We start from the raw sequence: 16,789 nt of genomic DNA, 5'->3' as shown, positions 1-16,789 counted from the left end.
CTAGGTTTGAATATATTTTTATGAGACATTCGTGTCAATAAGGTCTAATTAACTTAGTAACTAATGAATACATTTAAAAAAAACGATTGTCAGTCAGTTGTTTGTAAAATAAATCTGTATATATAAAAATTATTTGCTATTAAAACTCTAGAACGGCTCAACGGATTTATCTTACCTTTCTCTTGATATGTTCTTTAGGGTAGGGTAGGGGTCGGGTAGGGGTAGAGTAGTGTAAAGTAGGGATAGGAAAGAAGTGCACATAAGTCAAAGCGAAGCTTGACCGGGACGGCTAGTAAGATTATAAAACTTCGAAGTCCATCAAATATATTTTAATTTAAAGTAAAAACTCACACATTTTAGCTTCTTTACATTCAATGTGACATTTTTCATAATATAAAGTAAATATAAAAACGCATAAATAACCAAGCTATTTAGGTTGCCTGGAAGAGATCACTATTAGTGATAAGGTCACCTTTTGTATCTTTACTCTGCCTTTTGCCTATAAAATAGATGTGTTCTTTTGTTGTTTTCTTTTTTCTGCAATAAAGTTATTATAAAATAAATAAATAAAAAGATATTTGTAATTTGTTTGAGCAAACAACGAATTGTTCAAATCTAATTAATCGACGACGTCATCAATTCGTGCTATTTAGTATGGAGCGTTTGTTAGCGACCCGGGGAAGCGCCGCAAAATTGACCCTTTAAATCCCTGTAGCTCCGAAAGTAGTAATCGCAGATAGCTTGTTACTTCTACAAAATTGCTTTACTATTAGCATACTCTTAATTTATTTACAATTTAAAAAATTGTCATCATCCCTCACCATGTAGATTTTTTAATTTGTCGCGTTACATTTGCCAGAGGACTTCAAAGGAAATATTTCGACAAATAAAAATGTAAAAACATAAAAGAGACTTTATTTTTCATCAAATGAAAACTGTTCCGATATCGAACAAGCCGTGCAATACTCCGTGAATGGTAGTTTAATTAAAAATAAAATTCACCGGGAAATCCCACCCCTATACAAGTTAGGGATGACAATTTTATCGACAAAAAATCGTGAGTTCAGTGGTTCGATTCCCACCTGTTTGTTTTTAATTCGTCTTATAGTGTGTGCAATAAAGTATTTCTTCATCTTCTTCTGTGTGTCTAGTGGCAGTTTTCAATGCTTTCATACTGTGACTGTCGCGTAACCGTAAACGCGAATTTCTAAGGAATTGAAACAGTTGTGCGGTAGTGCCACTAGATGGCGCTGTTTCAATTACTTAGTAATTCGCGTTTACGGTTACGCGATCGTCACAGTATGAAATCATTGAAAACTCCCACAAGAGAAGAGAAACAATAGAAAGCTACATTTTCAAGCAGTACCTAACACGGGCTATATTTTATCCCCGTCTTTTAATGGAAATGTTAAATACGCGGGTGAAACTACATGTTTCTGCTAGTTTAAAATATATTAAAATTGATTTTTGACTGACTATTAGTAGTAGACTAAGGGACAACAACAACTATTGAGTTTACACACTCCACACTCCTCCTAAATGGTCTCATATTTCACCAATTTCAATATCGTACTCGGCAACGGCTCGGGCTAGCAATATCGCTTCGGTTGTAATTTTCAACTTACCACACTTATTTCATAATGTACTATTATGATATAAGTATTAGAGTTATGTTAGTTAGTTTTTTTCTAAATCCAATTATAATAGATATAAAAAATACCCATTCATTTAAATCGCAACACATTTTTCAACTTAATAACATCTGGTTAAGAAAAAACAGCGCTCTTGAAATAAAATGTGATACTTGGAAAGTTCAAGGATATAATCTAAGGATACTTGAAATTTTTATAAAGAAAAATAATTTAAATAAATGAAACTTAAACATAGAAGTGACAACCCTCGACCATGGCGAGTTTAATAATAAATTGAATTAGGGTTGGCAACGCTTTATTTGATTTTAAACTTACGGAATATTGAAATAAAGTCTACATTTGTTTAAGACAAAGTAAAATATAGTATTTATATATATTTCGAGTGGTTTTCTATAAAATACTGAAAGTATATGATAAATTCATTAGTACACAAAGTTAATCTCTTAATTACTTAGTAACCGATTTCAAAGATCGAGGTTCTGTGTCATACCCGTGTATATAATTGTTAGTATGCTTGCGATTTTCTTAAAAATCACTGATCTTGTTTAGGTGGGGTTTGAATTTTGTTCCTTAAATGCTGTTTTTAAAGAAATGTTTATTTAACCTAATATTTTTTTTCACTTGGCTGAGAGAAGGTAGTGTTCATAATAGAAAACATTTTACAAGAGAGTACAAAATTTTAATACATTACATACTCGTACATAGTAACAAAGTGTGAAAATATTTGCAGTAGGGAAGAGATTAATTTTAATAAATTTTTTTCAAGTAAACAGCTGACCTCCGTATACCTTCAATATACTCGTATTATGTGAAAGTAATAAAACATTTCCTTAATATCAGCCACTGACGATCAAGTAAGCTCACTCGCTAACGTGTAAAAAACTGATCTTCGTGTAAAAACGGTCAGTTTTTATCGTTTTTACACGTTAGCGCTGCAGGCATGTGAGCTTACTTAATGTCAGTGGGTATACGAGTAATAATACACATTTAAATACAATAACGATCATCCAAATCGGATCACTAGTTTTAGAGAACTCGCAGACATACACACATAAACCGAAAGGGTCAATACAGAACCACCTCTTTATAAGTCGGTAAAAATTAACGCGACAAGATACATGACAACCCTAAGTAATATGGTTGGCTTAATATCAATTTGAAACGAGGTAGGGTGGCGCGAACGCGTCACTGTAATTTCAACCCAAGGACTCAGTTAAAAGAGTATAATTTCGCTAACCAGATTTATTGGAAGGAAAATATTGTATTTAGCCGAGCGTCCCGTTTATTTTTAGTAGCGCAAGTGTTTTATTTTATAACTAGTGGACAAACGCGACTTTATCCGCGTAAAATGAAATTTAGTTTGTACAGATAGTTGTTTCTTTCTGCTCTCAAAGAGTTTTCTCCTCATCCTCCTATGACATATGGGCAAGTGAATAACATAACTAAGGCAAAAGAAATCCAATATCTCTTTCCCAACCGAATGAAACTCAGGACCTCGTGATCCATAGGTGAACAAATTAATCACTGGACTAACGAGCAGTATAAACAATAATAAATACTTACAATATTAGTGTAGATAAATAAATATAATAACATTATTAAGGTCCTACGTTCCGTCTATTTACAAAACGTCACAGACCAGTAACGTTAAAGAAAACCGAGCTGAACGGAAACCAATAACATCTGCAGCTATAATATGTTGGATATAAACTAAACAATTTCGTTGTGCTTCAGAGAAACGGAAGCTTTTATTTGTTTACTAGCGGACGCCCACGACTTCGTCTGCGGGAAATCGGTGTACACTGTCAAAGGTCTGGCAATCACAGGTTAGTCGAATCTATACTAATACTATAAATGCGACCGCTCAAACCCCCCCCCCCCTTACAGTAGGTGGAAAGAGGATATGAAGCGGGTTGAAGGAGCCGCTGGATGCTGACGGTTCGAGACCGTTGTTCTTGGAAATCCATGCAAGAGGCCTATGTCCAGCAGTGGATGTCCATCGGCTGATAATGATGATGATGATGACTAAAAATGCTAATAAACTCGTAAGTTTGTCTGTCTGTTAAGCTGTAAGTTTTCACGGTTAAGCCGCTGAACTAATTTGGATGAAAATTGGTATAGAGAAAAATTAGACTTTGGAGCAGAACATAGCCTTTCACGCGAACGGAGTATCGGGCGTCCGCTACTGTTTTTTTTTATTCTTTACAAATTAGCCCTTGACTATAATCTCACCTGGTAATTGATGATGCAATCTAAGATGGAAGCGGGCTAACTTGTTAGGACTAGGATGAAAATCCACACCCCTTTCGGTTTCTATACGACATCGTACAGGAACGCTAAATCGCTTGGCGGTACGTCTTTGTTATTAGTGTTTAATATATTCGGTATTATGATGAAAACCCGAGATTGAGTTCTGGGTAAAAAGTAAAATAATTATAATTAGGTGATTTTTCACCCAAATTATAAAATCTGTGGTTTTACTGCATACCATGCATTCTCAAACATAATCACTGTAAGCCCGCTAACTGCAGCAGCGTGGTGGGTTTGAACACCAAATCAGAAATAGACAGATTTTAGATAACAATATAACAAACAATATTATACTTAAGACATCAACAAATACAGTCCACATTCTCTGTAATTCCGCCACGTAATCTGTATTCATAGATATCTAAACAAAACCTTCAGACAAAATTACACTCAATCTATACAAAAATAGTGTCTATATTCCTTTAAAGAAGAAACTTATATCATTATGGAGATTCAATCTATAATCAATCTTTTTGCATATCAAAATAAGGCATATTTTACTATGCATGACGTACAAACCGTAACAATCAGAATCAGCTGTGCATTGCGGCTGGCAATAATAATTGAGTTGACTCATACGCATTCTGTATCAATGAAAGATACAAAGCGATTTGCATCTTAACCGGACGTGCTAAAGTCGATATTCGTCAAATTGTTTCATAATGCAAGAATGGCATGGGAATTATCATATTAGGGTTGTGGATAGTCAAATTTTTTTTTCAGTGATATTTGTCACTAGCGGAGCTCGCGACTTCGTCCGCCCATAGACCTCTTTAATTCAGCCCTTGCAGTAGTGTCGCCGTAACAATGAAGTAACTTCTCCCGGTTTCCCAATATTTCCGGATTTACTGCTCTGCTCCTATTGATCGTAGTGTTAAAAAGTATACTATAACCTGCCCAGGAGTATGATGAATAATTGTACCAAGTTTCGTTAAAATCCGTCGAGTAGTTTTTGTTTCTATAACGAACATACAGACAGACAGACGAAAATTTTACTTACTGCATTTTTGGCATCAGTATCGATCACTAATCACCCCCTGATAGTTATTTTGGAAATGTATTTCATGCTCAGAATTGACCTCTCTACAGATTTATTATACGTATAGATTATTTACACGATCATTTATTTTTTAAGTTTTTTGTAATATTCGTTTATTTTTTAGATTTTCGTAATCTTGTGAAGCATTTTTGATTGTGTCAACGGTTCTGGTGCTATATGCTCATACCAACCTACCTACTAAAAATTGACAATGTTTGTGGTCGCATTCCTTCAAAAAATGACCCAGTTTAATATTTTTTATGTATATTTGGCAGCTTTAAAAATATGTTGTAAAGAAGTTTACATGACAGAACAACGTTACGAGCGGCGCGGTGCGGTTTGCCGGGTCTCTAGTAATACGCAGCAAACAAAAATCTTATTTAAAACATTCACAGTACAAACATAATAAGTAATAACAATAATTACGAAACGACAGCATTAATGCTACAACAATCGCGACAACCCTATCTACGTGTAAATTAATTAACATAATTGAATTTGAACTTTAAATCCAAACACAATAGAGCTTACATTTCTGAAACAGACACGTCTTTTCTGAGCGAAAAGACATTGCTATTCGATTTTAAGCCTTATCACGTCGTGATAAGGAAGTCAGGGACGTAGTTTAAGAAATGAACGGGACATTCGCGATTTCTTATCGTTAACGGTCGCAGGAAATGCAGGAGTAGAGTTTTTTTTTTGCTGACGCTTTTTATCAATTCTCAGTTTCGGGAGATAATATTATGAAGTAGGTACGTACTTTAAAGGTGATTACTTTTAAGTGTTTTCGTACATAATGAGTTTTGACTCAAACCTTTTGGGAGCATTGAATTCAGAATATACTTTGTGGATTGTGGAATCCGATTAGACTTGTGGCATGCTCTTCCAGCTTCCATTTTCCCCACCACCAACAACATGGGTATATTCAAGTCAAGAGTGAATAGGGATCTTCTAGGCAAGCGCATTCCACCATAGGTTGCATCATCGCTTACCGTCAGGCGTGATTGCAGCTAAGGGCTTGCTTATTCATAATAAAAAAAAATAAAAAAAAACTTAGGGATCGTCCATACAAGTTGGACGATTCGATAACTGAGTAGATTTTAGACAAAGAAACCCTCTAAACTTGTGAGTCAGTTATTAGTTTTCAATATATATGCAGTTTTCAATAAAAAAAATTTAATTACTCAACTGCGGCGAATGATCAGTCAGTCAAAAGTTTTATTATATTAAATAAACTAGTTGAAAACCGCAATTTCGTCTGCGTAAAATTATGGTTTTCACATTTTTATGTCAAATAACAGCCAAATGTGCTAAAAAGAAAACAAGGATTGTGTGAGTAACAATCTCGGGAAACCAACAGATTTTCGGGGCAAAGAGTAGCACTTTCAGCCAAATCGGTTTAGTAGTTACGGCGTTAAAGAGTAACAAACATCCAAACTAACTTTCACGTTTGTAACATAAGGGCCTTTGTAAACCATAAATAAAGAAATTATTATTGTTATAAGTAGGATTACCTGATCCGAGAATCAAACCTGGAACCTCATGATGTGAATAAGCTACAAACTACACTATGAGGCAGTTTTACGACACAAAGTAGGTATGCAGTGATGTAATACAAACAATATTCGACATTGATTTTACCATCTCTGACATAAACCTTGCTCAAGATGTGTTTATTATTATGAATGTCTCGTTACTCTAAGGCTTACTTATTTCGTTGCGCATTACAAAGTCCAGGGTTGAGTCCTTGGTTAGGCTAATTAAAAAAAATATCCATAAAACACTACGATTGATTTAGCGCACTCTCTGTGGTACTCGACCAATGAAATATTTAATTATCAGGTTAATTTAAGGAATTGTTGAATAACTAGCATAGATATGTGGTGGGAAACTAACCTACCCAGAGCACCTACTGCAATATTAATTACTAACAGACGGTGGTTTCCGTAGGAAGACTGGGATAGTGTAGCTTCCCAAAGCTGACAAACGCAAAGAATCGCACTCACGCTGCATATGTATGTGCTGCTTGCTTGGGCATCTTGTAGTCGGGCGGGTAGCACCGCTCGTACAACTTAACGGTATAAAGCGGACAAACGCAAAGAGATCGCACTCACGCTGCATGTGTATGTGCTGCTTAGGTCTTGTAGTCGGGCGGGTAGCACCGCTCGTAGAACTTAACGGTATAAAGCGGACAAACGCAAAGAGATCGCACTCACGCTGCATGTGTATGTGCTGCTTGGGCATCTTGTAGTCGGGCGGGTAGCACCGCTCGTACAACTTAACGGTATAAAGCGGACAAACGCAAAGAGATCGCACTCACGCTGCATGTGTATGTGCTGCTTAGGTCTTGTAGTCGGGCGGGTAGCACCGCTCGTAGAACTTAACGGTATAAAGCGGACAAACGCAAAGAGATCGCACTCACGCTGCATGTGAATGTGCTGCTTGGGCATCTTGTAGTCGGGCGGGTAGCACCGCTCGTACAACTTAACGGTATAAAGCGGACAAACGCAAAGAGATCGCACTCACGCTGCATGTGAATGTGCTGCTTGGGCATCTTGTAGTCGGGCGGGTAGCACCGCTCGTACAACTTAACGGTATAAAGCGGACAAACGCAAAGAGATCGCACTCACGCTGCATGTGTATGTGCTGCTTGGGCATCTTGTAGTCGGGCGGGTAGCACCGCTCGTAGAACTCCACGTCGGAGACCTGGCACACCTCCGGCGTGGGGATGATGAGCCCCGTGCCCGATATCGCCCTCTGGAGGTGGTGCTCCTGTTCACAGAAACGCAAACTTTTACAACAATCCTATTGTAAGAAATTAACTAGTACAAGATCGTTTTCGGGGAAGTATCTACTACCACCGTTCTTATGAATGAGAGCTGATGCAATTATAGCACCAATCATTGAGCTTCGTGGCAACCCATCAAAAAACCCTGTTTAAGATCGAAACTTTAATAGTGAAGGGTTACCACGACGCTTATTGTCTGGCGACTACCGCCGTCCTAAAGAGTGCTGGTGAAATTACAGGCAAATGAAGCTTGTTGTATCTACAACATTCAGACACGAAGTATCGTCATAATAAGCATCCTCAGAAGATCCTGGTAGAGTCAACATCTTCTGAGAATGCTTTTGGAGTGAAATGTGCGTAGAGAATTTACTGTCGGATCCAAATGACAATGTCTCATGAACTCGCCAGTTTTTGGCGAATAACAGCAAAGTAGTTTATTAAAATTAGTAATCATAATGAACTTCCGCAAAGTAACGCCTGATTTTATTCATTATATATTTGGTTTATATTCGATTGTGTTAAATGTCATAGTACATCATAGTTTGAAAGTTTCCCACACGAACAAGTTTGCATACATACATCATACAACATAAAAGACCAGTTCTCCACACAGCTACATTCCTGCGTCCGTGATCCTCCCACGGTGTGATCCGCATTCGTTACGTCACTCCTTTGCGATATGTCTATGTTCGCGTATGTGGTAACGCGAAAACAAATCATTCGTGACTGGGAAGTCACATGTACGCACTGTACACACATAACATACTCCTGTACCAGATTGAAAGAAAACACACACCGCAACCTAGTTAAGTGTGTAGGGTTTAATTATGTGGAAATCGAACCTTGGATACAGAAGGGTCACTACCCACTGCGCCACTTGGGCGTCTTATAGATAGATAGCCATACGATACTCCTCATGTTCAGCTGACCTATTCACTATTTTCGTCTTAGTTATCAACCTATTAAAATAAACAACGACTCTGTTATCTACATATTGTATGGCTAGCTGACGCCGCGCGGTTTCACTCGCGTGGTTCCCGTTCCCTTAGGAATACGGGTATTATTATAACCTATAGCCTTCCTCCATAAATGTGCTGTCTTACACTGAAAGAATTTTTCAAATCCGACCAGTAGTTCCTGAGATTAGCGCGTTCAATCAAACAAACAAACACACTCTTCACCTTTATAATATTAGTATAGATATCCACCAGTAGGCAGCGGATGCCATTTGTAACATAGAATCTGAATTTCGTTTATTAAAGTGTTTTTCAGATAGCATGGGTGAACCTTTATAAACTGCTAGCTCCCAAAACCACCATCACCATCACACTCCATACTTGTCTAGACCGCACTTTCATATTGTAAGAGCACAAGCGGACAAAGTTTCAGCTTTTATAAAATGGCAGAGGTCTGGGATATACAGGATCTTAGTCCATTCACTACTTGCTTTAATAATGTTAGCATGTGTGGGTGTCTTGAAAACTAAGTTAGACGTTTGATTGGACTCTTTGGTATAGTATGATAACACGAGGCGTAGAGCTGGGCGGTATACAAAAACATAACCCGACGGGGTTATTATCAACGATATTTTATACTAGAGACAGGGCAATGAGGCGGAGAAATGTGCATAATTGTCTTAATTTAATTTAGTCGCTAATCAAACAACGAAAGTTATTTAACACTTAATACCTCAATATTGTTACGTAGAACCCTATTACTAAAGACAAAGGGGTTTATAGTCGCTCGCCCTTTGGAGTACACAATGTCGAGTAGCAATATTGTACACAATGTCGAGTTGTGTGTTGAGGGCAAACTATATATACAATAAATATGTAATGTAAGTAAACACAAAATTGTGCATGTGGCAAAATCAGTGGATTAAAAAAATCGCTAATTTTGGATCACTTTTTGTGGTGATTTTGTAGGCACGTAACATATCTATAGTATAAAATAATCATTGGCTATAATAGCTGCGCAGTTCGGCGAGCTGCAATATCAGAGCGGACTACAAGTTTGGCGCATACTATACAATTGAATATTAACAACAAAATATAATGCATCAATAACTCAAGCAAACAAGATAAGCCCATCGAGTTTCCTTCATGTGGAAGATCCGCATCGTTACGTCATCGTGTTGACAATCAATCGCTAGGATCGGTGACGTCACCGGGGCTTTATCGATACCGATCGGGGCCCCGATAAGATTGATAGCGGAATAACATTCCACTCGGGATCGGTGCCGTTTGGCGTTTCATATAGTTGCTTTTCTTTTTTATTTCGGCTTTCAATATGTAATTTTTTCTTTTTTATTTAGTTTATACCCAAAACTTATAAATACATATATAGACCAGGCGCTGTGAGTATACGTAGATGTGATCTTTCCGGAACTATTTACCGCCGCATTGGAAGACGTCTTTAAGCTTCTGGACTGGGTTAGTTGGTGTTGGTCCAACACCCTCGAGCCTCGGAGAAGAAATGCTGTCAAATTTCAGATCATATCTTTAACATCTAATAGTTAGAGTCAAAGATTTACCACCACCTGAAGCCCTCTAACCACGGTGAGCCTCAATGATAAGAGCCTCAAGGTAGGCCTCAATGCTAAGAGAAACAAAACCTATGCCCGCAGCATACCATCGGAATTGGCACATACTGATGACTATGAAAGAAACAGTTGTAAGGTAAGCCGTGAAAGCCCAATGGATATGCCCTCTGCTGATCAGCTCGAGTCTCTTCTCACAATGAGAGGGTTTAGGCTAATAGTCCACCACGCTGGCCCAATGCGGATTTGCAGACTTCACACTCGAAGAGAAATTAGGATAATTTTTAGGTATGAAAGTCTCCTCGTGATGTTTTTCCTTCACCGTGTGAGACATGTGATATTTTATTACTTATAATGCATAACTGAAAAGTTGGAGGTGTATGCCCAGGATAGATTCGAACCTACGCCATCCGGAATCAGAGGCTAAGGTCATATCTACTGCGCTATCACGGCTCTAGGCAATTATATCGTCATTCAAATTAAATTATAACAAATAGTTCCTATTTCTATATTTAGTTCACCAACACAACCCCACCCTCTAGCTCGGGGAAGATTTATTGGACGTGGGTTGAAACCGCCCTCGCTCCCCTGCCGAGCTTTTATATTAAATCCCTTGTTTATATAAACTTTGTTTGCGTAAAAACAATAATTGTATTAACTGCCTCGTCAGTGTAGTGGATAGTTGCCTGCGTATTCCGGATTTGATTCTCTGCCGTCCCAATAAATAGCATTGGGTTTTTCGTCAAGAAACCCAGAGTAGGGTTCTGTGGGACAGATCTCGTCTGAGGAAGTACTACAGCCGCATTATTTGATACCATTATCGCTGAGTTTCTGTTTGAAGAATATGGTGTACCAACTATCAAAAGGAAAGTATATAAGCGAAAACTGTTGTTTAAACTAAATTGGTACTTTTAATTTCATATTTAGGGTATCGTTTAGCACCAGCACTAAGAGATTTCTTATGATGTATAGATTAATAATGTTTCTTGTTGGTATTGTTGGTTGTTGTGTATCAATAAATAAATAAAACTATATGCCCGACTATGGTATATAGTTTTATTTACTGAATGGATTAACTACAGTTAATCCATTCAGTAGTATCCACATACAGAGAGACAGACAGACGCGATGAAGGACTTAATAATGGTTCTATATGTCTAGTAACACGTGTTATCAAAACTAACTTCAAGTTGTAATTTATTCCCATAAACACGTTTCAAAGAACCAAGTCGATACGAAGAATCCAAAGTCTATTTACTTTAAAGGAAAAAGTTAATAGCAGCCAATACGATTCAGTGTCATATTTCTATTACAATAAAGTTCATATTTGAGTAGAGCGTTTATATCTAATAGACACAAAGGATTTTTTTATACTATTTTTATTTTGTAGAGTTTCCCTTATCAGTATAACTATCTCTGTCTATTGGCTTCGGCGATTAAAAAAATAAAATTACGGTTCTAATCTTACTTTTTTCTACTCCCATTTCGTAATGTACTCAATACAAAACCTTAAACAATATCACAAAATTATTAATTACTACAGGTCGCTTCGTAATGTAATTAACATTACCACGCGGGTAAACCGTGCTACAATGATTTTTTTTTAATTTTAAATAATTCCATGCAATTGGCTACAAAAATTAAGGCTTCCTTATAAGAGACAAATCTAGGAGGCAATGCCAATACAAAAATTGACTAAAATAGCCCATATTTTAGTCGTAAACTATAGTCGTAAAAGAGTGGATACAACAAAAGTCAAACGAACGGGGAGCGAACTTAAAAGCTCTTGTTGTCCAGTCCCTTAACTTAGAAGCTTTAATTATAAATGTCCAAATAAATTCGAGCTTAAAATCCAAGACCAGTTACATGCTGAACAAGAACTGTGTCATCCAATCCGGCTTAGTCTTTCTGTTTCAATCCTATAATTTCATCTGAATTTGGTTGAAATCCCCGTAGGATAGGGTGCGTTCAAACTGTGACGTACGATAGTTTGTCTTTTGAGACATTTGCGAACTCGGTGTCTTTAAATAAATAACGTCAGCCAAGCCTGATTTGACATTATGGTTTCTGGTGTAATTTTTTTTTATTTTTTATTCTTTACAAGTTAGGCCTTGATTACAATCTCACCTGATGGTAAGTGACGATGCAATTTAAGATGGAAGCGGGCTAACTTGATTTGATAGGAGGAGGATGAAAATCCCTTTCGGTTTCCACACGACATCGTACCGGCACGCTAAATCGCTTGGCGGTACGTCTTTGTCGGTAGGGTGGTAACTAGCCACGGCCAAACGGCCGTGCTAGTTACCACCCTACACGGCACGGCCTCCCACCAGCCAGACCTGGACCAATTAAGAAAACCTTAATCGGACCAGCTGGGGATCGAACCCAGGACCTCCGTTTTATAAATCCACCGCGCATACCACTGCGCCACGGAGGCCGTCATTTTATTTTGTCAATTATAGGATTAACACAAAATAATATTTTAAGATAACAAAGGCAGTAGCGCTATTCTGTAACGAAGACTTAATAACTCGACAGTGCTATATTCGAATTCGTCTCTATCTCTCTCTGTCTATAGTATCGTAAGAAAGAGACAGAGATAAATTCGAAACTACCACTGTCGATTCGGAAAAAACGTTGTAAAATCCATTCTACGCAAACTAGTATTAAGCAGTATTAAAACTAATGATTATGGACAAACTCCCAAAAATGACTTGTCTAAAACCAACAGACTCTAAACGAGAAGTGTGTTGAGTTGAAATTCGGCCGTAGCTAGTTACCACCCTACCGACAAAGACGTAACGCCAAGCGATTTAGCGTTCCGGTACGATGTCGTGTTGAAATCGTGAGAGGTGTGGATTTTCATCCTCCTTCTAACAAGTTAGCCCGATTTCATCTTAGATTGGATCATCACTTACCAACAGGTGAGATTGTAGTCAAGGGCTAACTTTAACTTTAAAGTGAATAAGAATAGTTCTTTAAAGGTTAAAAAATCGTTACAATGTAATGGGAACGCGCCCTTAGAGCATCACGTTGAATGCAAATAGCCATTGACGATCAGCCATTATTATCAGAGCCTCTTCGGGCGTGAAATGGGTTTAACTAATTAATCCAATAAGAGCAGGCTATTCCCAATTTTGATTTTACTGTGAAACTCAAGTTGGGTCTCACACGGAGAACTCATGGCGTGCACAATGTGTTTAATAAGGGTAGGCACTTAACGTACAAATTATACAAAATGGATCATCATTAACAACCCAAATTCGGCTCATTTTTGAGAACGAATGTTCTCTCAGAATGAGAAGAGCTAATAGTCCACCACACTGATCCAATGCGGATTGGCTGACTTCACATACGAAGATAATTAAGAAAATTCCCAGGTATGCAGGTTTCCTCACACCGTTTCTCCTTCACAGTTTGAAGCACAAGCATATTTAATTTCTTAAAACTGCAAAGCACTTAACTGAAAAGTTGGAGGTGCATGCCCCGGACCGGATTAGAACCTACGCCCTCTGAATCAAAGGCAGAGGTCGTATCCTCTGAGCTATCTCGGCGCCAAAACAAAATGTATAAAAATTCAAAATTCATTTATTTCAATTAGGCTTGGTTTACAAGCATTTTAGGAACATTAAGTTATGTCATGATTTAATGGTTAAGTCGAAAACTTAAAATTAAGGTAACGAGGGTTCCAAAGAGCAAAAAAAAGAAGAGAGCCCACATCAATCTCAGCTAAGGTTTATTATTTTTTTTTTTTCAGATCATGGTAATCATTAACTTTTGAACGCGAGTCTCCTCTTAGAATGAGAAGAGTTAGGCCAATAGTCTACTATGCTGGTCCAATACGAATTGGCAGACTTCACACACGTAATAAGGAAAATTCTCAGGTATGCATGTTTTTCCTTCACCGTTCGAAGCACGTGTATAATTCTTTAAAATGCACATAACTGGGCTATCACGGTGCCATCAGAAAATGAGTAATAATTACCTAATCTAAATATATATAACTCAAAGGTGACTGACTGACTGACAGTGATCTATCAACGCACAGCCCAAACCACTAGACGGATCGGGCTGAAATTTGGCATGCAGGTAGATGTTATAACGTAGGCAACTGCTAAGAAAGGATTTTGATCAATTCTACCCCCATAGGGATAAAATAGGGGATGAAAGTTTGTATGAAGCTTTGTCAATTTTTAACCGTTTTAGCTGAAATTTGGAATGGCAATAGATTTTACTCTGGATTAACACATAGGCTACTTTTCATGCCGAAAAATTCATGGTTCCTGAGGATTTGTGAAAAACTAAATATCACGTGGACGAAGTTGCGGGCGTCCACTAGTTCTCTAATAAAGGCTTGTATTGAGTCCGCAAGATATATATAGTTTTTGCTTTTTTTTATTTTATTTTAATGAAATGACCTGACAATTATTATCTCATGCTATTGTCTCGCCAAACTGTACCAAGCAGTTGGCGAGTCGGCTCATTATCCTAATTATATTTAAAACTATAATTAATTGCTAAATAAGATATTGTACACTAAGATAACAAAGTACACGCCATTGCATGCTTGTGATTTCCAGTGGAATTTGTTTTTTTTTTAATACAAGTTGAAATACCTATTACAGCTACCTCCAAAAATCGTCATTTAATCGTGACTAATCAAGGAATCTGAATACACAAAATTCTGATAATCGAAATAATGTTTTGGCGGACGCTGACTTCTAGGTATCACACGCAAATGTTGTGAAATTGCCTTCACTTTTGACCTCACATTGTTTTTTTGTAACTTTACTTATTACGATGTATATCCGTGTAGAATAAATCTACTATATAAAAATAAGTCGGGTTTTCCTTCCTGACGCTATAACTCTAAAACTCACGAACCGATTTCCACAGTTTTGCATTCGTTGGAAAGGTCTCGGGCTCCGTGAGGTTTATAGCAAAGAAAATTCAGGAAAAGGTAGGGGTAGGGTAGGGTATTGGTAGGGGTAGGGGTAGGGTAGGGGTAAGGTAGGGGTAGGGTAGGGTAAGGTAGGGTAGGGGGTAGGGTAGGGGTGGCGTTGGGTAGAGGTAGTTGAAAGTTTACATCGAGTGTCACGCGGACGAAGTCGCGGGCGTCCGCTAGTGTAATTTATATTATTATTAATTTACGTTACTTAATTCGTCTGTGCTTTTATTTAAAACTATTAATTATACTAATAATTATGTATCTTACTATAATAAATATAAATTATTTTAATTTTAAAAATCTTTTCGTCACCAAAAAGTTGTCAAAACCTGTATTACATTACATATAATATATTTCATTTATTTTGCATTTAAGAAATTAAATATAACGTGTCTCAAACGGTAAAGGAAAACATCGTGAGGAAACCTGCATGCCAGAGAATTTTCTTAATTCTCTGCGTGTGTTAAGTCTGCCAATCCGCATTGGGCCAACGTGGTGGACTATTGGCCTAACCCCTCTCATTCTGAGAGGAGACTCGAGCTCAGCAGTGAGCTGAATATGGGTTGATAATGATGATGATGATGAGTACAATTTTTACAAAAAATTGCCTACCCTAGTTAGGGACCTTGTGACCGCCACTGGGTGTTACATAAACCGTGGCACTGCATGAAATGAATGTAAACGTTCGACACTATTTGCACGACCTTGAGTGAAGCTTTGAGCGTCCACGTTTTTGGCGCCTCAGTCAAGGGCGTTGAACTATGGAAACTTTTTTGTAAGGTTCCCATAGCCAAATATTTTTTTTTAAATTAAGGATTCTGTTAGCAACACAAAATAGCATAAGGTGTTGTTATCTATTATTAACTGACTTCAAAAAAGGGAGGTTCTCATTAAGAAAGAAGAAAAGAAAGAAAATAAATTTATTCAGATTTAAAATTTACAAACAGTATCCAACCATGAAGACAGCATGTCTGTCTGTAACCCGTAAAAAGAAAGGGTGTACAGCTCAGCATAATTACATACAAAGAGTATATTGCAGATTGGTACCATTTCATGTAAATATGCGAAAGGTCATTTCATTCATCACAAAATTTCGAATACCGCTTGACGTACAATGATGAAATTTGGCAGGGAGGTAGTTTATAGTTGGAAGGTATCCGCTAAGTACGGATTTTTATTATAAAAGTGGTATCAAGTTCAACTAATAACAATAATCGGGTGACTAATAACAATAATCGGGTGAATAACAATAATATATTGACCAAAACTTAAAATTATGCATTTAACGTTCACGTTAACACGTAATATAAATTCCTAGATAATAATTTTTTCCCCACTAAAAGTCACTCCACCGTACAATTCTCCCAACTCCAGGAGGGAAACCTGGCAATACTTAAATTTGGATTACGCAACGAGGTCAACGACCGAGGGCACCGCGCGTGAGATTAGTGTGGACTAAATATTACTTTAAATTCGCTAACGTGCAAGATTTTACGTCGGCTTTGAAAAACAA

At 37.4% G+C, this 16,789-nt stretch overlaps 1 protein-coding gene across 5 annotated transcripts in view; it reads right to left on the bottom strand.

Annotated features, from left to right (window-relative positions):
• Positions 1-16,789, bottom strand: part of LOC112045944 (uncharacterized) — an 88,825-nt gene that overhangs the window by 39,080 nt on the left and 32,956 nt on the right. For 2 of the 5 annotated variants that reach the window (XM_024082342.2, XM_024082344.2), the window contains exon 2: positions 7,632-7,773. The exons of 1 other annotated variant lie outside the window; for it this stretch is intronic. In XM_024082342.2, the coding sequence (XP_023938110.2) occupies positions 7,632-7,773 (142 nt within the window). Of the gene's footprint in view, positions 1-7,115; positions 7,142-7,217; positions 7,297-7,631; positions 7,774-16,789 lie in introns of those variants that run through there. 2 more of the 5 variants (XM_052887168.1, XM_052887169.1) reach the window with 2 other exon arrangements.

Source organism: Bicyclus anynana, chromosome 18, assembly GCF_947172395.1.
Source record: "Bicyclus anynana chromosome 18, ilBicAnyn1.1, whole genome shotgun sequence".
Classification (NCBI taxonomy): domain Eukaryota; kingdom Metazoa; phylum Arthropoda; class Insecta; order Lepidoptera; family Nymphalidae; genus Bicyclus; species Bicyclus anynana.
The sequence above is the reverse complement of the archived record's forward strand: the minus strand, read 5'-3'. Positions and strand labels throughout refer to the sequence as shown.